The 25,624-nt window shown below is 38.7% G+C and overlaps 1 protein-coding gene across 4 annotated transcripts in view; it reads left to right on the forward strand.

Moving 5' to 3' along the window:
* STK39 (serine/threonine kinase 39) overlaps positions 1-14,117 on the forward strand; it is a 76,914-nt gene extending 62,797 nt beyond the window's left edge. For all 4 annotated transcript variants that reach the window (XM_071434974.1, XM_071434973.1, XM_071434975.1 and 1 more), the window contains 2 exons: positions 8,550-8,614; positions 12,626-14,117. In XM_071434974.1, the coding sequence (XP_071291075.1) occupies positions 8,550-8,614; positions 12,626-12,700 (140 nt within the window). In that variant the 3' untranslated portion in view covers positions 12,701-14,117. The remainder of the gene's footprint in view (positions 1-8,549; positions 8,615-12,625) is intronic.
* The last annotated feature ends 11,507 nt before the right edge of the window (positions 14,118-25,624 follow it).

Consider the following 25,624-nt stretch of genomic DNA (forward strand, 5'->3'; position numbering starts at 1 on the left):
GTAATATATATAACATAGTGTAGCAATAATATATAGTTACCAATTACTCACAGTAGTAAAGCATTTGAAATTGAAACAGCTGACTGTCTTAGAGTATGATGTCTGCTGATGCTGAAGGTACTGTCATAAACTAAAATAGAATGATGAAAAAGCACCAGCCCAACTTGTTAGTATAGTTAGTTTATGGTGGCACTGATAATCCACATTCCTAGAAATGGACTTACACAATAAATATCCTTTTGCTTTCCTAGGTTTTGCTCTGCATTTGCTTATACCTCATTTTACTTTGTCTTTTTAGAGTAGTCATCTTTGAAATGGAATGAAGTGATGACTTTTGTTTAACTAATTCCAACTCATCTTACTGCAGTTAGGAAACGGGATAGAGCTGCATGAGTGGAAGACATACTGCATACATTTTTGTGTTCAAAGAGCAGTATGGGTGGCTAACTGGAACTGCACTGCCATTTGAAGGCACCTTAGGTTTGTCATTTAATAGCAGTGATATTTTGAGATGCACTGATTTTTGTAATATTCAGGAAATTTTTTAGAAGTTTTGTTTTACTTGTGGTTCAAACTGAGTTAAATAACTGAATTTTTATTAAATGTATCACAGTTTTATTTATTCCAAAGCTCAATTTATCCATAAACTTTCTAATGAGAAAATGCCTTTATAGATTCTTGCAAATTAATTTCAACTAAATTAGATAGACTAAATACTTTGTGTTTACTTTTACTATATTATCCAGGAAGAAAACATATAGATTTAATGAAAGCCTGACTGTATTTTCAGGCATTTTGTAGAAACCTTCGTGCCTTCAACATGTGTACATAACTCAGTATCTCTTTAGCAAGATATGCAAATACATTACAAGTGGAAGAATATCTCTAAAATCCCTGGGGGCTTTAACAAGGACTTAAATATTTCAACACATCTGGCTCATTTAGAGCTAATGCACTGAAGGGTGACTCATAATGATGAGACTGCCAGGAGTTCTGGAAGCTTGAGGTGCACCTGCAGCTAATGAATTTTTGTGTCTAATTGCACCTAAATTATTTTAGACCTCCTATGTTGGATGTAAAAGGTGCACTGGAGGAAGTGTATTGTGTGAAGCTGGCAGGTTTCATGGAAGTTCCACTGTGATGAATTTTCAGTGTGGTGAAAATGTAAAGGTTAAAGGTGCAAAAAACCTTGTGTTAGGTGAATAATCACTGTTGCTGTGGTTTATAGCAGAACTATAAATATGTGCTATAAGAAATTCTCCAAGTGTGCAAATTATTCTTCACACACACAAATGTGTGTTCATGTGTCATAGTAAATGTGCCTGTCTTACAGCCATGATGAAGTAACTAATAATTATAAGTTATTTTAAAGAAAAATAAAAGGTAGAATTGACAACTGCCTTCAAAGAGAGTTCCTTTTTTCATCCTGCAGTCCGCTGGTTCCTACTTAAGTGTGCGAATGAGGAATTAATCCATGTGGTTATTAGTGGGATTAGTTTGAGTTTTGCCTGATACAGTAAGTGATAAACTGTCTGCTCCTCATAGATTTGAATCAAAGTTTAAATGACTTTCCTTTCTAGTTAAGAAGAAAAAAAAACAAAAACAATTGTGAATTTGAATCAGAAATTGCAAAAGCAGCAATGTATGTAATGTTCCTGTTTTCAACAGTAATTTACTTGCTGTTCTTTATTTCCTTGGCATTCACTTCTCTGCCAGGGGCTAGTATGTCAAAATAAAGATTTATTGAGGTTCTTCAAACTAGATGTATTCTATTTCAGAACCTAACTCCAGCACATCAGGGAGTCTTTTCTAAATATATTCTTCTTGTTTCAAGTTTCAGATACAAGGTATTGAAGTAGCCTGGCTGCTATTTCATCTTCTTAATAGTTTTGTCAGAACATTATCTATAATTCATAGCTGAACTTGGGACAGGAGGACTTGTCAAGACCTGATAAGGAAAGGAGATTGCAAAGTAGTAATATGCATAGCAGAATATGATCTGCCTTATTTCTGCATAGACCTATATTTCAGATCGAATCCAGTGTGATGAAGATACTTGTTAGAGCTGTCTTCATTATCTTGATGATTACCAAACTGTTGCCAAAACCTGTGTCTGAAAACTAGCATTTGATATCTACATTCAGTCATAGGGAAATGATTTTTTCAACCTAGTACTCTCATTCTTTTGTATAGAGAATTTAAGAGAACAATTTACTGTAATATCTCAGGCTTGTTAAATAGCCCTGATAGCAGTGCTGGGGCAGCAGGTCTAAATTTTTATTATAAATGTTCGTTTGAGAATAGACTGAGGTCTAGAATGCTCAGGATCCTCAAAATGAAGGGGAAGTGATAAAATATGTATATACTCATCCCTCACCTTCCTAAATAATCTACTCCATTAGGCACATGAAGAATCAAGGTCTGAAATATACATAAGTATTTAATTACCCAAATATATTCCATTTATCCTTTTAGAAAGGAAAGTAGAATATCCTTTTACTTTGTTTACTTATCCTTTTAGTTTGTTTTAAATTTGCAGTGGTTATCCTAAGCATTTTTCACATCCTCTGGGGGAAGAAGAATCAATTTGAAATACCAACTCTCATTTTTTTATAAGTTTCTGGGAAAAGCTACAATTTTCCAGTTCTACAATTAATATTTTAAATTATCAATAAAACCAATTGTCACAGTTATGGTATTTTCTTTTTTTTTTTTTCCTCTTCTCACAGACTGTAGAATATAAAATGTTTCTTTGGAATCAGATAGCCATACTAAGTAATCGAGAATTCTGGAGCTTAATAATGTGTTATTGGAACTGATATAGGTAGATTTCTAGCACTAACTTATGCCACTTTCTATTTGGATACAGTACTCCTGTTTATAAAATGTGCTGCTTCTGTTGGTCTGAATTTTTCCATCAGTTACCTAAAGAAAAATTACAATGTGTATATTACTGTACCAAGCCTTAGTTTTCCAGTTTTTGCCTGTGACCCCTGGATATCAATACTCCATGTTAATTGATCTTAATTCACTTAATATGAAGACATTCAAGGTCTGCTATTATTTTGTACATGTATTGAGTTGGTTTTTGTTTTCAGTTTGAGCAAGGGTAAATATTGCAAGTCTTTATTTGTGGGTAGAAGTCAATCAGGAATATCCCCCCTGATGTCTCTGCCATTCATTTGAATTACCTAGGGTAATTGGTTTGTTGTTAAAGCTTTGGTCCCAGCCAAGCCGCTCTCTTTTTTTTCTCTTTTTTTTTCTTTTTTTTTTTCTTTTGGAACAAGATGGCCTGGTGCCAAATGCTGTTTAATATCCTTAATGTCTAAAATTACATGAGCCAGCCTAAACCTAGGATGTCTGTTTGGAATAAGAAATTAATACAGTATTGGGGCTCAGAACTCATATGAACCATAGATCTCAAGTGGTGTTAATAATTGTTTTAAATTGTGAAAAGTGCAGGTGGAAGTTGTTCACTAGGATCCCTGTTCACTGGGATGCTGTAGGAGACCATTTCCAGTCTTGGTGTTCCTTTCAAAGCAGAAGTGCTTTGGCCTTCTGTTGTCCTGTACCTGCCCTCTTTAAGCTGTGTTTTCTGATGGTGAAGCTGCAAATCAAGCTGTAAGAAATTATCGTAGTATCAAAAGTTGAAATGGAGATCATTTCCACTGTCTTTTATCTATATCTACTGATTCAGCAACACACTTTGAGAATTCAGACAAATTTGTGAGCCTTAATCTCCCTTTGATAAATTCCTAATGACACACTCTTCATAAATAATACACTTCTAAATGTTTTTAATGCTTCTGCCATATCAGTGTCCAATAGCTTTCTCAGAGGAGAAGCCAGGTTTGCTGTTGATCTTTGTTTTCTTTTATTTCTTACTTACAAGAATCATGTCTAGGTCCTTGCAGTCCTTTACAATAAACACTTGCTGGTTAGCTGCCACAGATCTTCAAGTGCTTTAACATTTCCCTTGCTCAGTAGAGCAACTGAAGGAATTTTTTCACAGCATCCTGAATGGTTGAACTAATGGAATCACATTACACTTAAGTGAACTTTTTGATCTCTCTTTGAAGAGCCCTTTAATCTTTTAAGGCAGACAATTGGTGAGCTGTTAGATAATAACAAGACAGAGATCTGGAGGAATTGTTACCAAAAGGTCTAAACACTGATTGTTTTCATTGTTTGTATAAAATACTATAATACAGTACTATCTAGGTTTTAAAACTTAGTTTTGACTTCGTTCTGAACTTGCAAATGCATGAAAACCACTGTGTAGCATGAAATATAAATGAGTGCATAGATTGCAATGAACATCTTGCAATATGTGAAATGGCTTCAAGAGCATGCATAATAAATTCAGCCCTTTGGAGGAAAACCCTACCAGTAGCTGAATTTTTAGGAGTGATAATTCCACTTAAAAGTATTCCCTGCTACTCAAGCACCCTGTGTCCTAAGACCTATACAGGAGAACACAGCATTAATCCTCAAACCAGCAGACTCCTAAGGCAGTTAATTATGGTGAGCTCCATGTATCAGATGAAAATGGTAAAATAACTGCCTACTGTTGGGGAAGAGGTAATATTTGAAACAATCAGCAGGAAAGCCAATAAATCTGTGGAGGTTTGAGCTTGTCTTCTCTAACAGCCGTACTGTTGATGAAGTAGGGAGCAGTTGAAGGTAGCTATTTTTTATAGACTGAGTTTTAGACTACATAAAAAGTATTTCACTTCTAACTTATTAAAAATATTTTTCATTTTCTCCAAGGTTATAATTTTTCTCTTTTTTTAGTGACAGTAATTTTGTGCCTGAATAATACTTCCCTTTCCTCATATCTGAATTTCAGTATTACAATATGCACTAGCTTTGCAAACTGTTGAACCTAAGCATGAGTTCGTGAGCTATTTCCGAGGTTACCCATCCATTCTTTGCAAAATGGAAAAGCAGATGAATGATTATTCTTTTGAGAGCACCCCGGAAATATCATCTCAAGCTTTAGATTCTGCTTGTGTCTGTGTTTATGCCAGATGGCTCTGGCTTAGTTGGCTGGGTGGGCATTGTACTGGAAATAGTTTAACTGTACTTCATATAGCTTTATTTACTGTCTCATTAATTTTAACTTTTCCAGAAGTTTTCCCTCTTCAGAAGCCATTAGGGTTAAGTTTCATGCCGTGTTAAGAATTTTAAGTAACCAGAGAGAGAGCACTTTGTCACATCACAGGAGAAAAACAGCTGTTTGAGACTGCCCAGTTTGGTTATTATCTTGTATTTGTAAGATCTTGAAGGGGGCCTTTTTTTGTTCTGTTACGTCATATAAATCACTCATTTAAAAACTGTAATTTATGTTGTTGGCCAAAATTGTAATATAGCAAAGAGTAATTTGTATTTTATATACATGCAAACGCCTCTAGTTATATGGGGTCTTTTAATTTATTCCATCTGCAATTAACACCCTGTGTTCTGTATATTTATATGCTGGGTTTGACCTTTTCTGCTATTGCATGTTCTGCAAGTGCAGACTCTTATTTTGTCAGAGTGGCACAACCATTTGTCACTGAGCAAAACCTGCAAAAGAACCTGGAATGATTTGTGGTGTGTAGGTTGATTACATGTCCTTCAGAAGCCTTCTGAAGAAAGTGAACAGGACCTCATTTATTGTTGTAAACAACAAAAAGCCTCTTGTCCTAACTGCTGCTAATGTCTAAAGAGAGCTTTTACTCCAAGGCATGATTTGAAGTATACTCTATTTACCTGAGGTTACTGCTGGCAAAGATTTTTCCATCACCACTTAATTTTTTCTTGTTCATGTTTCTTCTTCTGTACATGGCCACAACATATTGAGAAAACACTCTGCAAAATAAAAGACTATAGGATATCCAGGTCTTGTAGAAACAGTGAATTCCCAGCAGGAGTTTAATTATCAATTAGTGCTGCTTGCAGGGGCTAATCTATGAATTTCACAAGTACAGCATCCAAGGCATGACTTCAGATTATTTCAAAGAAAAATGGCTTTGTCAATAATAGGAACTGCAGTATACTTAACTTAGAGATAAGGTGTAAAGAGACGTGTATTTTACAATGCTCTTCACTTTTCCAAATAATCTAAGTACCAGTGGAGAAAACAATTCCTGCCTCTCTACAAAGTCCTAGTATGAAACTCCTTTTTACTTTAGGGAGGGTGTTACTGTACTAAATTGATTTTTTTAAACCAACTTGCAACACAAGAATTGTTGGGACCGTGGGGTGGGGGAAGGCAGTGAGAACGGGATGGTTATTTTTCTCACTATGTTTGCAGATGTGATTGAGTTCATCTAGAAACTGAGCATTTAGAAACCTTAGTCTCATTTGTTGTATTTAAGCCAAATTAGAGCTTTGCACGTGAACTGTACTAGGAGGGTTAGTGAGTCTTGGCCTAGTAAATAATTTTCCTGAATGAGAAGAGCCTAAATCCAGTAGCTGGAAGAGATTTTAATCTATAAAGCCTAAGAGTTCCACTTAAAAATAATTGGGTTTTTTACTTGCCTGAAGTGACAATTAATTCTGTATAGGCCTGAACAGTAACAGCAACTGCTTGTAAGTGAAAGCATTCTTTACTGTCACGAGTGTATGCCCGGCATGAATTTTTTTGGTGTCTTTGGGGAAAATTTGCATACTTAGTGGTCCAAACTGTGTAGGTTTAGTAATAGTCCTAAATTTTCAGAAATATATTTACAGGAATGGTAAGTCAGTTTTATTTACTGCAAATGATACCTTTAATTGCATTTAAAGTTGGATAAGTATTCAACTGTAGAGTATGTTGTTGTATTTATAATTCTGAGGATGTCTTCACTGTCTGGGATCCCCAGACCTTCTGGAGAAATGACTGGAAGGGACTGCAGGCATTCAGGAAGGACTTTCACCTGCTTGGATGGCTTTTACTGCCTGTGCTGCAGGCTCTGTTTCCAGTGGAATTTACCAAACTAGGGATGCCATGGACACCTGCAGTCTATGGGTTATGTTTTTCTTAGGTGACCACTTAGGTTACCACTTGAACCCAGATTTTAAATAGTTTAGGTGCAGAATGACACATCCAAAGCTATGTACTTACTGAGGTCCTAGAAGGTATGGCTTGCACTAAGGTGAAAAGAGTAATGATGGTCTCATCCCTAAAGGTAACGAACCATATTTTAAAGTTTCCTGAAATACTGACTTTAAGTATTTCAAATTCAAAATGCCTCTAATTTTTGCCCTTGTGGTCTAAATAAGGGCAAGACCTAGCAAAACAAAAGCAAGGAGTTAGAAAAATGAAAAAGATAGCAGCAGGATGGTATGGTTTTGCTAGATAAGTGTGTGCAAATACTTGGCTCTTAGTTGATGATAATTACATATGCTTTCAGATATTGCAGAAAGAGTAGGCTTTTGGGAGGATTTGCATTCATGGTTACTTGATTGACTGTGATTAATGACATTATTTTGGCTAAATGATTTCTATTGCCTTTCTGTAAAGTCCAGAAAATGTAAAACACAGTATCAAAGTCAGAGGTGAAATGCTAGTTGTACTTGAAAATGCTGAATATGTATGATTAAAATTGAAAAGATCTCTCTGGAGGAAACTGCAGGTTTGACTATTCTTAATGTAAACTTGTACTCTAATATTATGGACTCTTTATAAGTCTGCTTTCTCGTTTTCAAGCATAGCCTGAAAATATGTGACATTTTCCCTTAAATCCTCCTAATCTTCTATTTGATTACACATTTCCCACTCTAGATATGGTCCATCAGAAAAACAAAAATAAAGCATATTTAATATGTAAAAGTCTGACTTGAGTTCATATTAAAAGTAAAAATAAGTAAATAAATAAAGCTGTGTCCCGTAGCCTTTTACTGAGCACTGTTCTTGGCTTTCTTGAGGAATGATAACCATCCAAAATACCACTCAATTCTGATACAGTGTTTAAGTAGCAACAACAACAAAGTAATTAACATTAACTATTTACATGTATTAAAAATCCAATTTTTCTATTTTGACTTGGAAATTTTTAATCTCTTCCCTGGTAAAGAATCAATCAGGAGTGGGGTTAGGGTTTTTAAAGACTCAATACATCCCTGATGCACCTTAGCCAACTGTATGCCAGTTCATTAAAACACTTGCTGATCATGGGCTGCTGTTTGCAGAAGCACTAATAATACCTTTGCCAGTAACTGCCTGAGGGCAGCTGGAAGGTTTGCTCCTGGGGGAATAGCCCAGCAGCAGCTGACTTCCCTCAGCTGTTCCACAGCAGGCTGACGTTAAATGAAAGGCTGCACTTCCTAAAGACATGCAATATGAAACATGCAACTGAATCAGTTCACATAGTCACAAGCTATCAGCGACCCTGAAAGAAAGGAAGTAGGATTTATGGCAGCCCAATTGCCCTCTGAAACAACAGCTAGAGAGGGATTAAATGATTCGAGTGGTAATTTACAGCACGTATATGTGTAGAATTAAGTAGAAGATTCAACAAAAGCCTTGATGTCAAGTTGAATGCAATTTTCTGTAAATCACATTTTTTTGACTTTTTTTACAGTTGCTGCTAACTTACAGAAGATAGTAGATGATCCAAAGGCCTTGAAAACATTGACTTTTAAGTTGGTAAGTAAAAGCATCAATGGAAGAAACAAACAAATTATCAAAATATTCACATAAGAATCTGGATTCTATCTCAGTTACGGATACTTTGTTGAATAAATGTGTTGACATATAAAGTGACTGAAATTTCCATGTATTAGAGAAAAAGCTGAAACCCTGTTTTGACAGGATAGTGCCATAACTGCATGGGGAAGGCGGTTCAGTCACATGAGTTCTGAGGCAGCCTGAGGTTTAGGTGAGAAGCTGCAGTAAGAAAACTCCTGGGAAGAATTGAAGTAAAGCAGAGAAAACTGCAATAGCTAGGTTTACACTCCTTCACCCCTGGCTGAAATGTCCTCTGCTGATGGACATATTGTTCCAATCCCATTTTTTCAAACACCTGTCCCCATTTTTCTTGCATACAGATCACCTTCTACACTGCTTACTTCTCCCCTTAGTCCTTTACAATCTTCTTTCAGTTCACCATCCACCCCTGCATGTTGGTCTTTCTCCCAGTGTATTTTATTGTTGTTTGTGCTTCCCTACCTCTTTCTATCTTCTGTATGTATGTCATCAGACCCTGGGTTGGGGCCTGGGACTCCTTTCTGTGCTGTGTTTTGTACACTGGACCATGGGTCCTTAATTTTGGTCAATATTGATCGTAGCATGATAGATTTAATTTAATAAATTTAAATCACAAAAACTTGAGCCAGAATTGATGTGCTGTGTTTGTTTTTATTTATTGTTAAAATTAAATTGAAAAATGTATATACCTAAAGCTACTGAATTATTAGTTTTGTAAATACCAATTAGCTTTCAGCACCTTTTGCTGGGAGTGACCCAGTCACATGAGAGACTAGACTGGATGTCTGTTAGATAAGCAGGTCTCCAGAATCACAGCTTTGTTTATAAAAGCAGCTGCTGTAGATAGCCATTTTTAGACCTAATTGATGATGATGTATTAATTCAAGACTCTTCTTCCCATGTCATTCTTTATACAGATCTGAGGAGTTTTAGCTGACTCATTTGAACTCATTTTTCCTCTTCAATCCAGTGAAATCCCCTGAACTTCCACATTGTTTGTGAGAAGGGTTTGGGGTAGGGGAATAAAGACATGTAACTCAAGTTCATTTCTTTGGCCTTTGCTATAAATACAGCTTAAAAGCTACTGCTTTTCTTTTTGCAGCTGATCTGTGCTCTTGCTGTCTAAACATCTGACTTGGCTCTATTGTGTAGTAAATGACATCTCAGCAAGAGCATTTAGGTAACAGATACTCCAGAGGCTCTGAGAAGCCTGGGTTTCTCATTGCCACACTTAAAATAGAGGCTTGTGACTCCAAAATGTAATATCCCATAGTATCCAGGTTATGTATGATTTTGAAAACAAATCCACTTGAAAATTTAGGTTGGGATATTTTTTCTATTTTTTTGGTGATTCAGTTGGATTTATTTCTGAGGTTTAGTCAATGTCACATAGAATTTCAATTCCAGTGAGTGAATGCTGATATTATCCTGCTCCTTACCATACTCAGTATTAGCAGACAATCCAAAATCAATGTCTTTGTCCCTACTGTAGGTAAATTCCACTAGATGGGTAGGAATTCTGGAGGTTAATTTTTAACCTTATTTTTTTCCTCATACTTTTGACCTAAGTTTCCTGCACTAGTTCTTATTTTCATGAGGAAAGACCATAACAAGAAGTATCCTAATTTATTTTTCTCCTTGGATTAATTCAATATATGTTCTGTTTCTGCTTATTTCTGTATTGTATAGTGAAGTTGCTAGTGAATTGTTGCCTATGAGATCTCTCTCATATCTTTGTATGCATGTCTGGGTCTTTCTTACCTCATAGCAAGATCTCACTGAATTTGAGCACTTGTATGCAACTTGATTAAAACAAATTTTGTTGGTAAATATTTAATGGGGATTAAAGGTCTAAATGTAGCTAATCCTATATCCATTCAGAAAATTCAATTGAAAAATACTTCTTAGTCTAGGATTAGTTGCTAGTATTTCTGGACAAGGAGTCTGGTTAGTATCTCTCTGCTTACATGTTGCTGTTACAGGTAGTTTGCTGGTAAATAATATTTCTATTCAAACAGCAAACTGTCCATCTTTGGGGTGAAAAAGGAACAGTTTGTGTCTTAACTATTTTTTGGTATTTAATTATTATCAAAATAGTAAAGAAAATTTTTAAGCTGAGGTGCCTGGATGGCAGGGGTTGGATTCCCTCTCTTGCATATTTTATACACAATCTATCTTTGCTCTCGCAATGACGTAATTCTGCAGAACATAAATAGTATTAAATATCCCCTAGTTGTCTTGGCTAACACAGAATGAAAACTTCCCTCTATGATCCAGCTGTCCACACTTTGGGAAGGAGGCTGCTTTAAGACACAAATAATCTTGGAAACACTCAAGGAAACACAAAATCATTGCACAGCATAATTTGCATTTTGTGTAAGGACTTTGGTTATGAAAAAGGGTGGAAAGAAACCCAATAATGAAAGAGTGTGTTCAGTCTCTCCCAAGCACTTTTATTTTGCAGTTTGTGTATAGTATTTCTATTTATGCTGAGCACAAAATATAAGTTAATAGATTCCAGGTGCATTAAATATACATAAATTAATACTTATTGATAAGAAAGGCATTTAAATATCTATATGCATCTAGATATGTTACTTAAAATGACTTGGAGGAGATTGATAGCTAGCTAGAGAGTAGAACAAAGTTAGTAATAGTAGCACTATTTAGCATTAAATTTTAAGTGCTAAATTCAAACTCCATTTATTTGGTAAATTCCCAATCCAAGCACCATTCAGATATCTGAATAGTAACCAGGATTGATGATCTCAGACCTTTAATTTGCTGCTTCTGTGGAATAAGAGATGTGAAATACTATCTGAAGAGAGAACTTCTGTTCTCTGTGTCTGCTCAAAGTAAATTTGCAGGAGTAGCCTGATGTAATACTTCCACAAGTGTCAACACGGTTGTATTTCTGGCCATAAAAATTGAATGTGTCAGTGCACCTTGTATGCACAATCTGAGAGCTCTTAACTTTACAGCACATGTTCACAAACCAGTTCTATTAGAGGGTTCAACTGCTACTAATGCAAAAAAGGATCAAAAGCTTTTTTATAGGGTGGACCAATTGTTCTGTTGGAGATATTTTGTGATATGCAAATGAATCTGAAGGCATCTGTCATAAGTAAGTTAGCATTGCACACTTTTAATCCAATTCTATTAATATTTTGACTTATGTACCATATAGATAAAAATGTATAAAACCCCGTTATTTAAAACGTTACTTTTGTTCTACAGAAGCAACTTTGGTGTTTAAAAATCAAGACAGAAATACTCTGCCTCCAGCATGCTTTTTTCTAAAACAGACCTAAAGTAATTGTTTAGTTCTGAGCAAAGTGATTTTATATTCTTACTGTTATATATGAAAAATGAACAGATTACTTGTGCCAATTTGTTTTGTGACAGGCTTTACTGAAGAATCTAAACTGTACAGTTTTAAGTACTAGATTGTACTGTCAGGAGGGAGCTGTCCTTTTGCAAATATTAGTATTTACTATTTTACTGAAGACTGCTTCAGTTTCTTGTTTAAAAATTCAGCTGTTTGGTGAACTAACTTGGTGACTGGACTCATGAGACATTTGCTGTGTACAGCACAGTGGTAAAAAGCAGATTCTATACATGTATATTAGATGCTCTTCATGAGTGAAAACTGTTTACTCCCATGAAAAAGCAAATTTGGCTCTAGTCTGGAAAGTTTGGTTTAAAGATTTTGGGTATTTTGGTGTCCGTTTTCCAGTATTTTTTTTCCATAATTTTTATTATTAATGATAAGAGTTTGCTAAAATTAAGGATGCAATTGGTTGCATGCTTACTGAGGCCACATGAAGCAGTCTGAAAGCTTTCCTTCAATCAAGTGTTTGCTGACTGGGCGATATGGGGAAACTTTATATCCTGGCTGTCAAATGCTCCTGTGCAGCATGATATACTAAACATTTCTGTTTGTACTTGCAGGCCTCTGGCTGTGATGGCACGGAGATTCCTGATGAAGTGAAACTGATTGGTTTTGCTCAGTTAAGTGTCAGCTGATGTCTGTCCCTTGACCCCAAGCCAAATTGTGAGATTGTGAAAAAGCCAGCTTAGATGCAAAGGAAAATTAATGCACCACACACTGAGTTCTGCTTCATTATCTAGCAATTCACAAAGTCAGAACAAGCAAAGCCCACAGCTACACCGCTGCTGCTAACGTTCAGAATGCTCCTAAATGCCTCTTAGAAGTTGATTTGGATTCCCCCAGAGTGAAAAGCCTGTGGAAATGCTCTCAGGTGGCTGTATTTATTGGTTACAAAAGGAACTTTCTATCAAGCTTACTTCTTTCATGGACTTTGGGTGATACTATTTTACCTGTACTTGTGGTTGATAATACTGCCTCTGTTCTGTTACATTTAGAAATTAACATACATATAAAAGTTTAGAAATATTAGCCAAACTTGAATTCTAGTTTAAAAAAAATGACTGTGAATTTTATTTTTCATATATTTATGCATTACACATACTAGTAATAAGAAAATTATTTGACTTGATTATGTGCTATTTGCAGTTAATCTCCCACTATTTAAAAAAGTTTCAGGTATGTCTTTGAAGTATTTAGTAACTTCTAGGGGTTTTTTGAAATCATTTGATCTGGCATTAGCAAGCTTTTGTTGGTTGTGTATCAAAAAAAAAGTCCACAAACTGATCCTCAAGGGAGTGGGAGGTGCCTTGCAGATATTAATGTTTTAAGAATGTGCCTGAGGCTGCTTATATAAATAATCTCCATTTTCTAGAAGTACCATACATATGGTACAATAAATATATATAGTTATCTGAGCGAGGAGGGGATATACAGTAGCAAAGGTGTTAGAGTATTTTGACTATGCTTTATTGGGGAGTCTATGAGCTAGAGCTACTGTAAACTGTTGTTAAGGTAGAATGCTTACTGTGTCCATCTCTGATCTGACTTACCCTTAATGATAAAGACCAGTTTCATACAAATGAATAAAAACTTGAAGAATGGAACTAAAGCTTTATTTGAAGTTCTGCTAAATACCTAGGTGGAGTGAAAATAATAGGGCTTTGTGCAATGATCAAGTAAAACTCTGTTACAAAGAAAACACTTCGGCCCAAGTAGCCCTCTGCTTAACCTGTGACATGGATGTTATGGAGCTAGGGAACCTTAGAAAGACTTCCACATTTGGAGACATGTTTCTCAGTGGTTACACTTTAAACTACTTCCTAGTTAATCCTAGATAAGTGGCAGCTCTTTAATGTACTGAAAATGGCAAATATATATTGTTAAGAGAAGTTATTTATAATGCCTTGTCATAATCGTTGAGGTGTTCTAGAACTATTTGCATACAACTCAATGTAATCCCATCCCATCCTACTGTTTACATGATGATTACTCCAAGATGACTGCAAAGATTAAAAAAATAAAATTAAAATAAAGATGTATTGCACAAACTGATTTGTATTTTGAGTTTCCATGCTCTGAGTGGATTAGAGTTGTTATTACAAAAGGCTGCTGCCCTTAGTTTGGGGGCAGCAGCTGGGGAGGAGGCGGTGGAGGAGAGGGTTGCTAAGATTTTGCCGAAGCGTTTTCTAAGTCTCCCAAGGGGTTACTTCAAGAAATAAATGTCTTTCTCGGGGCACAACCTGTGCTGCTGGTTTGTGTGGGCTGAGAGCGGGAAGGGTCGGCGGCCCAGGTGAGGCACCTTGGGGCTGGTCAGGCCTCTCGGGGCTGCTGCTGCTCGCCGAGCCCTGGGGCTGGGCTGGCTCCTGGCAGCCGTGCGGCTGCGAACAGGGGTGAGCGAGCCTTTCCCCGGGGCCTGGGCACTGTCTGCGGGCCCCGGGCTGGGCTGGGCTGGCTCCTGGCAGCCGTGCGGCTGCGAACAGGGGTGAGCGAGCCTTTCCCCGGGGCCTGGGCACTGTGTCTGGGCCGTGGCTGGGTGCCGGGCAGGCCTGGCCCGGCTGTGCGGCCTCAGGGCGCAGCGCGGCCGTGTGCGGGGCAGGACCGGTTCGCAGCTGGCTCTTCATCTTTGAGCCCGAGTGCGAGTAAGTAAAAAAGGGACCTGAAACCTGCTCACACCAGTGACCCAGGTGATAACTTGCAGCACTGCGATGGGGAGGGACTAAATTCTGAACGTTGCTATGGGATTTTTTTAATGTACATTTCTCTAACCATTGCACTGTTATTGACTAATCCAATTAGTCAATAACACTACTGTTCCAATACTTTCTCAGATGAAGTGAATGTTCAGGGAAGCTTCTTGTTTTCACTGTTCTGTATATATATCAGTATATATATTGAATATATATCTGGATGAAAATCATGTTCCACTCGCTATACACCTCCCCAGAAGCTGGGAGAAAGTGTTAGGATGTGAGTAGCAGCTGTCAAAAGTGCTCATCTGCTGTGCTGGTTGGGGCTGCAGGAGGTATCTAAATGAAGAATCTAATGCTTTAATTGAGGCAGGCAGCAGTATTGTACCAAGATAAAGTCGTAACAGTTGTTGCTCACTTGTGGTCTGATGCGGAAATATGGTGATGCTTCTGTGGTTTAGTGAGGCAGCAAATTCATGTGGTACTGTTGCCACAGCTGTGTTGGGTTTTAAAACTTTTTTCTTGTTTTTACTGCTGAGATACTGTGTATAAATACAATGTGAGCAAAATGCATTTTTGAAAAGGTAGAAAGAAAGGGTAATTAAAGCTTTAGTGTGTTAAAATGACATTCGTAAGTAGTTTATACTTTTAGTATATACAAAAGGTAAAAAGAAGTTGAAAATATATAGTGCATTGCAGTAGAAAGCAGTGAGCAAGCTGAGTAGAAGTAAATGGCGAATATCATAGCAATTTATATTATTATAAACACATCATTTTCTATTATTTTATACACATTCTCTGTTGAGTAATAAGGGAGAAATCTAGCAGCTATTAATTTGTTCATGTTTTCATGAAAAGTGTTAAAAAGCTGGGTGAAGTTCTTATATATGTGACATTACTTGCCCCAAAATAGTAGTGGTGCTGGTGGTGCTGGCTACAGCACCTGTCTTGTTTGAAAGAAAAGGTCTCTAATTAATGAGGTGAAGCTGGAACAGGGGAGCTACCATGTAGCTGTCTCTAAGGCCAGGAAAATAGGGCTTAATTAGATGGTGCTAAAAATATAATCATCTGTATGGTGATTATATGCCAGTGCCTGCAGCTGGGCACTTGCAGGCTCTGTGGACTGATTAATGTCAGTGTCCACGGAGCCAGCCATGCCAGTGTGCTGTGCTTCAGCTTGCTGAAAGTAGCTCTGTGGACTGAGATGAAAGTCAGTCAAAATGCAGTTCTGCATTTATTAGTTTCAAAGTGTTAGGATGAATATAAACATAGAATTTAGCTTAGCACAAAGCCAGATCTGGAGACTGGTTTTGCATGTGTAAAGGAGTGGGAGAGAAGGGACATTTCCAGCCTTTTATCCTGTGGGACTCCAGTGTGGGCTTTAGGCCAGGAAAGCTGTTTCCCATGCTGGCAACATATGCTTTTTGTGCCAAGAGAACAGGAGCACGTGTCTTCCTTCTGACAAGTGCTGACCTCAAATCTTCCCACCAACGTGTACAGAGTTGTGCATTCAAACTGCAATTCAGCTGCCTCGTTTGATTAGTATTCTTGTTTTCTAAAATATTACCTTATGTACTATCACAATTTCCTCTGTTGCCCTAGAACACCCTAAGTGAGTAGGAGTGGAAGGAGGAGCAGGGAAATTAGTCAGGAAACATAACTGAATTTTCTCTCCCCCATGTTCTCTCCTGAGATAAAGATGTGTGCCTTTTCACATAACTTGGTCCATTGTCACATCTCCAATTTTGGGGCTTCCAGGGCAGTCCTATGAAATTTGATTGTGAGGCATCTCTCTTCAAAATGTTTTTAAACACTGTTATTTCTCTGAGAGGGAATGCTGTGTGCAGCTTATAAATGGTGTGCCTCCCCCTCATGCTTTTCTTTAATCAGAGATCTGTTTTCCTTTTCACCACCTACCTCTGCATAATGATGTTGAATGGTGAGATTTGCCTGTGCCTGAAATCAATTAGCTCTGATGAGGACTCTGACACAGACATAAAACATTGCTAATTGAGTGCACTGAAAATGCTGATTTCTATTTAGCAGGGAGCAGAGGATGCTGCCACCCGTTCCCACCTTACCCTCCCACATTTTACCAAAGCAGCAAAAAACCAAAAGAAAACCTTGTTGATAACAAATAGCAGTTAGTCTATTTTTTCTCTGAATCAATTATGATAGAACCTTATTCTGTCACTTGCTGTGGGCTTTTCTGCTGCATCAAGTGGGCAGCCTTTCCACTGTCTTGCGGTGTACTCATGCATGTGCATGCACAAAGAATGCTAATTATTTTAAAATGAGAAGTTGGAAAAGGATCAGGAACCTACATCTTTGAGTTCCCTGTGCATGAGCTCTGCTAAGGAACAGCCAGGTTTACTCAAACCACAAAAACTCCAGCAAAGTCTGGTTTCCTTGCATTTTATTGCACAGTGGCCCAGCTGATGAAATAATCCAGGCATATTAGTTGAGCATTGTGACATTTTCGTTATTCATTTTCCCTCAATGCCTAAGAGTAACATTGCAATGGACATAAAAATGTGGTTTTATATCTGCTTTATGATTGTTAGATTGATGCTCATCAAGCTGCTTTCACAGTTGTGTTCATCTGAGATGTTGAATCAAACTGAGTAGTTGAGAAGCTGTCTGCTACTAATAACATTGCAAATATGGGCAATGGTGGCTCAGTGAGCAATTACAGAGACATGGAAGAGTATGTGGTAAGAAGGAGAAATATAATTTTCCCTGCATAAACCAATAAGGAGGCAATCTTGCCCTTTTTGGGACATGCATAATTTTTAAGCATGAATTTGAAAGGCTATGCTTGTTTATTGTCTCAGTAGAGTGTAGGAAATCACTTATGCAAGTGGATGTGTTTATGTAGAGGGACAGATACACAAAATAGAATTGGAGTAGATGGAAAATACATGCCTTTACTCAATTTTTTCCCCTTCTAAAAATTAATAAAAAATCAGTAATGTTTCAAATTGGGAGATTTATTTTTATTTATTTATTCTTATGGAAAGAGACAAAATTGTTGCCTGGTTCTTTTTCATCTGTGTAATCATTCAGACTCATTAAGGAAATATGTTGTTCATGAGTAGGAGTGCTGGGGTTCTTTAGATTAACTTTGAGTAAAAAGGCTTTCTGAGTTGTGCCATATTTACTCTGTAGACCCCATCAATCTCACTTTCTTTCCTTTGAGGAAAATTGAGTTATGACATCTCAGAATGTATAGGAATGGGTGGTTATTTGGTAATAAAATTGTCTTTTCACATAAAAAGCAGTGTGTGTAGCTGTCATCAACAGGCAATTATAAATAATGAAGCAGAAGAGCCAGAGAGTGACTAGAGAGGGGGTTTGAGTAGGTGGACTTTGTGCAACTCTTGTCCTATAAAAACAAATCAGTAGGCAAAAAGTGTAACCTCACAGGTAGTAAAACTGCTGTGTTCTGGAAGATAGGCTGTGTAGCACTAATTGCTTTGAGGGAGAAGCCTGCATTTCTACCTGCGTCTGTTTTTGAAAGCATGGAATTGGTTTTACGAAGCATTCTGCTATTGGGAGTGGGGCAAACCCACCGGACTGCTTCCCCCACAACCCACACCTGTACTGTACCTGTGGTGGTTTATAGTGTAGAGAGTAAGGGAAGCTTTTGAAGACTGCTACCTTACCTCTGCTATTTGTATTAAGGTTGCTGTAAGTTTGGTTGTTTCCTTCTGGCAAAGGAGAATCTTCTGCCAGTGCCCTGCATTGTGCTACTACTCTGCTATTGACCAAGGAAAAACCAAGTGTAAATGGTCAGCAAACACAAATATTTCGGCAGAAGGGAGGCGTGGGTGTCAGTGCTGCCTCTTCTGGCCGGCCTCCCCGGGCTCAGGCCCTGCTGCCCGCTGCTCCCTCCGGCGCTCCCGGGCCGCCGAGTGCGCTCACTGCTCCCCCGGCGGGAACTGAGCTGGGGTCTTTGCCTCTGAATGTGCCGCAGCCAGAAGTTAGCAGGGCTCCATTCTGATGTAAAAAGTACCTTCCTAGAGGTAAATTTACTATGCCTTTTTTGCAGGACTTTGTACTTGGGCAAAGAAATTGATTTTACAGTTTCCCAGGTTGCTTCTGTTGCAGAGATCTTATCACATAAGCTGAAAGCTGCAGCTTTCTGATAGTGCAAGATGGGCAATTTGTGAAATTAAATAAAATTCCTAACTCTTTTTTTCAGCTTTGTGGAAAGCTTTTTGTGAAGTGTTTACAATGAGGAAAAGTGCAATAGTTATCTGGTTGAGGTTTTTAAACCTGCAACTATTCCCATCATCTCATAGAATCAGCTAGGAGTCCTGTTGCATTCAGAATCTATTTCTCTCCAACTCTCTTCTCTCTCCTTGTTAGATCACCTCTGATTAAAACAAAGCACTGGCTATTATGAGAAATAGGAAAAGGGTGGGGAAATCTGCCTTGAATTAGAACAGAGGATCCAGAGGGAAGGACCATTAGTGAAATCTTGGCCCCATGAATTACTAATACTTCACAACAGCTTCAGTGGGACTAAAATTTCACTCCCGATCTGTGTCGATTATGAGCTCCTCAGTTTACTCCTGGGGCTATAAAATGCAACAGGATCCAATCCTGATTAAAGAGTAGGTGTGATTTGAATGGAAGGTGATTACTAAAATCTCTCTAAAGTCTTCTACCCTGCTTGTGCTGCAAGCTTTTCTTATTTATAATAGCATAGCAGAGCTATCCAAGCAGAAAATTACAGCAGAGAGAAAGAGTTTTCTGATTATCTCTGATTAGGTTCAGTGCTAACCTTGTAAATTTGCCTGTCAGGTGGGGCACTGCCAAATCACCCATAAACCTGATGCTCTACAAAAGATGGAAAGGGTGAGGAAACTCCTGCACTTTTCTATTGCTTGATGCTTTCTTTTTTTGTTTTTTCTCCAAAAGGATTTTTGCAAAGATGTATCTAGACTCTTGGATGAGAGCTACTGAGCTACAACTTAGTTACATTAATTACTCATTTAGAAATGCTTTGTGTTCATGGAATTCTGTGTATTTATGTGTATGGATTTATATTTATTATATCAAACATGTAATTTTGGCCTAAATGAAGTGATCTGAGTTTATTGGAAAAGATGTTAGAGTTGTGGGAAGAAGACAGAATGTGTACTACTCCTCCTGAAAATGCTGCTTTTCATCATGGTGTGGCTCCTGATATGATTAAAACTGCAGTTTCACAAATACGTACTTTCAGAACTGTTCAGATAAATCTGTTGCCAATTGTCTGATGTGTTCCAGGCAGCAGAAAATCCCACAGATAATAATGTCTCACCCATTGTGAATTATTGCTTAAAGCAAGAACACATCCTGGCATTACAACAAACTGAGAATAAACATGCAAATTAGAAGCAGTGGTGTACATGAAATTTCAGAACATGTTTATTTTTCTAAATCTTTGTTATCTGACATAGGTTTCAAATTAATGAATATTTTTGTCATCTGCAGTTCCCACATTTTTTGTCTAGTCCTTGTACATAAGGTCCCTTTGCTCCTCATTCTGTCCAGGGGTTCTTGACATGTGGTGGTGATGATGTGATGTTCTCTTTGCTTCCTGTCATAGAAGGGTTTGGGTTGCATGGGACCTTTGAAGGGTCATCTGGTCCAACCCCCTGCAAGGAGCAGTAACACAGAATCATAGACTGGTTTGGATTGGAAGGGACCTGTAAAGGTCTTCTAGTACCAACACTCAGTCTTGGATTAGATCTGGTTTTCTTGCTCTCCAGCAGTAGCACAGCTAGTAAAAGTAATACCTGGGAAAGGGCAGTGCTGTTTGCCCTAATGTCTCCTCATGAGCTGTCACCCATCCTCACAGTACTTGCTGAGGAAAAAGCAAATTTTTCTCATTTTATTTCTGTATTTCATGTCCATGTTGCCAGCCAGTCTTGCACATGCAAGTACAATTTTCCAGATGGATTTTTTCTGGTTTTTCTTTTAAAAGTTTGCATTACATTAAACAAAATGCAGTTTACAGAAATTGTGGTGCATTAAAAAATAGTAAATTTTTAGGTGCTATTGAAATGAAAGGCATAGAAAAGGAATTATGAAATTATTGCTGGAAAGGGGAAACATGGCCAGGTGGTAGTTTTAATATTGACAATTCATATGATTTTTAGTTTACTTACTGATGTGTCTGTCCCAGCATTCAAATAATATGTAATGTACTCCTTTGAAGTGGTGTATCTCTGGTGTTCAGCAGAAGATACAAGTGCAGGCTTGTTTTCAATGACATTTCACATACAGCAGTTTCAAAACCATGAAAAAAATTTCAAAAGCATTTCATTTTAAATGTTCAGGAAATAGGTGATTTGTCACAAATGAGATAACTTTGTCTGCTAAAGGTTCACTCTCCTTAGTTCATAGAAATCCTAAAATGTAATATTTTGGGCCACCATAATCTTTTCTCCAAGTTATAATGTGCTCTTCCCCAATGTAGAATTTGTGCCAAAGTGTAACCAAAGATCCTGCAAGGTTTTTGCCTGCTTATGCTAGAAGGCTTTCCTAAAATTGCTGCTACAGAGTTTGATGACCATTGCTGCTACAGATTTTGTTTGTCTGTCTGATACAGGTGTAGTTTGCTGTGGTACTTAATAGGCTAGACGTTTTACTACTTGTTGACTTTAGGGGATTTTGGATATTCCTGGAGTTTAAGACAAGAAGCAACATCTGGAGTTTAAACCTTAAATTGACAAGAGTAGAAGCCTAGATATTTCAAAAGCTGTTACATGTGCTCATGGACCTTCTTCCCAGTGTCTCGTGTTTCAGTAAATGGCTTTGTCCTAAAGAAGGGCAGCAGTAATTATCCCACACGAGATAAACTGCATGTGGGGTATTTTTGGGAAAGTAAGGGTCACCTATTTACATTTACTTAGTCTGATCATTCTTCTGGGCATATGGCTGGATATATTGTCTTTACCTGTCTCTGAGATACAATTATACATCAATACCTATCATGTTAGGCACATGGTCTTGTGTGAATGGTGGGCTTTTTTGGTCTTGTTTATGAATTGATAAAACAAACAGCCAATAATAACTATTTTGTCAAATACTGACTTGCAAAGCTCAGTTTATTTTCCTATTGATACTACATGTTCTAAGTCCTTTTTAATGGAATCTGTGAACCATTGTGTAATTTATTGTGCCAATTAACACAAGCCAATACCTTTGCAAGTAATTAAATCAGTTTAAAAACGTTGCACAACTCACCCATCTGTTTGAAGTGACAGCTAAATTGCAGTATAATACAATTTAAAAAGTATACTTCCATAACCTCTACTTCTGTGACAGCACCTGCACTGTGTGCATGTATATTCCCCTATTAAAAATGTAATTTTAATTACATGCTGTATATATTCTTTATCCTAGCCCATTACTTTTATCCCCATGTGTAGAAATGCTGAATCCAAGAAACAAAGCAGTAAATAATACTGCCTTTTAATGAGCAATTAAAGCAGCCTATCATCAACCTTGGCATCAGCTGTGTTACTAATTCAAAGTCCAGCTATGCTTAGAATGAAGCGGTGCTGGGGAAGTGCAGGCTGGCTCATCCTAAGAGGACATCATTCTCCATGGGCAGCAGTTCTTCATTTTATAACCCATCCTGCCAAAGTGATGGTAAACGTAACACAGAGCTGAGTGCACCTTGCACGGTTTGTTCTGAATGCTCTGGGCCTTTTGGTGGCCTTTGTGAGGGGAAATGGTGTTCGGTATAAAACTAATTAACCCCAGACTGCAAGGAGTATGGGTGTGCCGGCAGCTGCTGGGGAATTGCTGGCGCGGGTCGCGGGGTTGAGCTGCGGGGGGACGCGAGAGGCCGTGAGCCGCCAGCGCCGTGTGACAAAGGGCGCCGGTGCCGCGGGATGGACACGGGGACACGGCGGGAGCCGGGGCTGGACGGGGTCAGAGCACGGCGGTTCCCTTGTTGGGAGCGCTCCGCGGAGCGCCGGGCCCGGCCGTGCCTGTGTCACCCCGGCCATGCCTGTCACCCCGGCTGTGCCTGTGTCACCCCGGCCGTGCCTGTGTCACCTCGGCCGTGCCTGTCACCCCGGCTGTCTGTGTCACCCTGGCCGTGTCTGTGTCACCCCGGCTGTCTGTGTCACCCCGGCCGTGCCTGTGTCACCCCGGCTGTCTGCCTGTGTCACCCCGGCTGTCTGCCTGTGTCACCCCGGCCGTGCCTGTGTCACCCCGGCCGTGCCTGTGTCACCCCGGCTGTCTGCCTGTGTCACCCCGGCTGTCTGTGTCACCCCGGCCGTGCCTGTGTCACCCCGGCTGTGTCTGTCACCCCAGTCCCAGCGGGGCAGGTGTGGCCCTGGAAGTGCCGAGCCTCGGGAACGGGCACGCTGGGACGTTCCCTGTACAGCACCTGCCATGTCTGTAGCTACGGCAGCCTCGCAGCCTCAGAGTCTGTTCCAGAGGCTAGCGGAAGTTCATCTTCTGCTATGAATGTGATATTAGTAAGATAAGCTGTCCTGTCTGGTGAAACGAATCCGATAATGCAGTTTTTGATAGCTCAAAGACAGCGACAGAGAGAAGTACTGCTGTGCTCAGCCTTCATGCAAATACTCTGGTAACAGATTCAATACCAGATGTCTGACTGTTAGGGAGATATGAGGAGAGCAAAGGCAACACAGAGAGCAGAAGCAGATAAAAAGGTTAAAACACTGAAATTGTGGAAAAAAGCATACTTGATTAAGTGGGAGTTAAAGTGAAACATGAAAAAATGCTGTTTTGAGTTCTGATGAACTATCCAAGGTTGTGAGGAAAGGTAAAAGGAATAAGGAAAAAAAAGCCAAACAACCTTAGACTTGTGATAGTGATCTCTGCAGGCAGAGGCGAGATGAAAGATGATAGATCTTTTTTCCCCTATATACCTGAACTAGGTAATATCAAAGAAAAGATTTTTGAAGAAACAACTTAAAGTGCTGCTTGTCCCTTGAAACTTGCTGAAATCAGTTTGCCAGGTATTAGACAGTGCAGGACTGTAAACCTGTCAGGTAAGGACCCTCTCTTCCTAGAAACGCTGTGTTTTTATCTTTGTGGCTGGTTTGAATTGATACTTTCAGATGGGAGAATGCTGAGCTATGCAAAATCACATAAAGAAAATGGAAAAAGTTTGGGAAATAACAGGGAAATGTACCAGATTGAAGCAGATAGAAAGTACAGAAGGACAGAGCAAGGCTAAATGACTTTTGTAAATCAAGGGAAAAGCTTGTAATGATGATGTGGGGTGTTCTCTCCTTCCCCCTTGCTTTTACTGCTATCCTGAGATACCTGGAGGTCCTGTTTCTCTTTGGAGAAAGATGTCATGTTAGAAAATAGGCCAGAGAAAGGAGTTCTTAAAGAGAAAAGGGATGCTTGACAGATGCAGATATGGTAGGTGTTAGCTAGCACACAAGTTTGGGGTATTTGCTTCACCCAAATAAAAGTTGTCTGCATTACAAAACCACCACACTTAATTCTGTCCAGCTTGATATGTAATGCTGCCTTTGCAGAACAAGTGCTCAAGGATAAATCTTGCATGACTAATAAATGCCTCTTGCTCTTGGCTCTTTCAGGTGAGGCAGAGCTATAATGCAGATTCAGCTAATATGCAGACCTAGCAGAAAAATGGATTTTTTTCCTGTGTTAGGCAAGTCATCAGAGGAGATACTTGACACAACTTAATTGCAGGTGCGGTTGAATAAATAAGGTACAGTCTTTGTTTTTTTCTTCTGCCCAGATGACTCCTCTTCTTCCATTTCATAAATTCATATTTTTTAACAAGAGAAAAGGAAGCAGATGCTATTCAGTACAATGTTCTGTGCCATATAGATCTTCCTTTTTTGGTGCATTGCTGCTGTAACAGGCCAGTGTCAGCACTTTTAAGAAGGTTTTCTATACTATTTTCACTTAGGGTACTGCAAATTTCTCTGGAAAATCTATGAGAATCAATTAAGTAAATGAGAAAATAGAATGCTTGTAATTAAGATAATCAAGCTACATGAAATCTGCCCTGCTAGTGCTGATATCTGTATATCTCCAAGCTGTCTATTAATTAAACACCATGTAAGTGTTGCAATTAGACTCAGGCTGCTTTGGTGGAAACAAGAGAGATGAAAACGATTGGAGGGGTTTTGCTGTATGTGAAACTCTTGGTTGCTTTAAAGCATCTCAGTGTGGTTTGTAAGGTTGCTGCATCGCTGCAGACTTGCTGGGATGCCTGAGGACTCTGTTGCAGGCTTCAGCTACTTCTGGTGACCACTTTGGTTTGCCAAAACTACCTTTCTTCTCAGGGGTGGGGTTATTTTTCCCTCCATTTCATGAATGAGTTTTGGATATTGAGCTCCAAAGCCAGTGGAAAAGAGGTTAGATGCTTTGTTCTATATAGGAAACCACAGGGGAGAAGGGGGAGAATGGGGAGAGATTAATTTTTCTGATGTTCTTACAAGAAAGGGGACTTCTTCCTACTTTTGTGTTATTTTGGTTTTTTGCTTTTATTTTGATATGAGGACCCTAAAGTTGCCCAGACCTCCCTGAGAGACAAAACAGTATGTTAAGATATGTGTGTTGGGGGACAAAGGCTACATGAGACTTACTGGGTAATCTGAGTGTACTCAGACTGTGATTCTTCATTTATTTTCTGGTGCTTTGTGGGGTGTGGGGGAAGCAAAAGGCACTGTCATGGTCACTGTGAGAGACTGGGAGGACCCCTTCTCTCTATATGGGTGAGGTGACCCAGCTGATGATACAGCAACTTCAAACACCTTTATTGTGGTTTTATGAGATGTGGGTTTTGGGACATTTCTCCTTTTCTCCTGTGTGCAGCTTTTGATGGCTGCAAGCCCACACATTAAGACA

This window comes from Agelaius tricolor, unplaced genomic scaffold (genome assembly GCF_023055355.1).
Source record: "Agelaius tricolor isolate 1412-34295 unplaced genomic scaffold, bAgeTri1.0.p SCAF_10, whole genome shotgun sequence".
NCBI lineage: Eukaryota > Metazoa > Chordata > Aves > Passeriformes > Icteridae > Agelaius > Agelaius tricolor.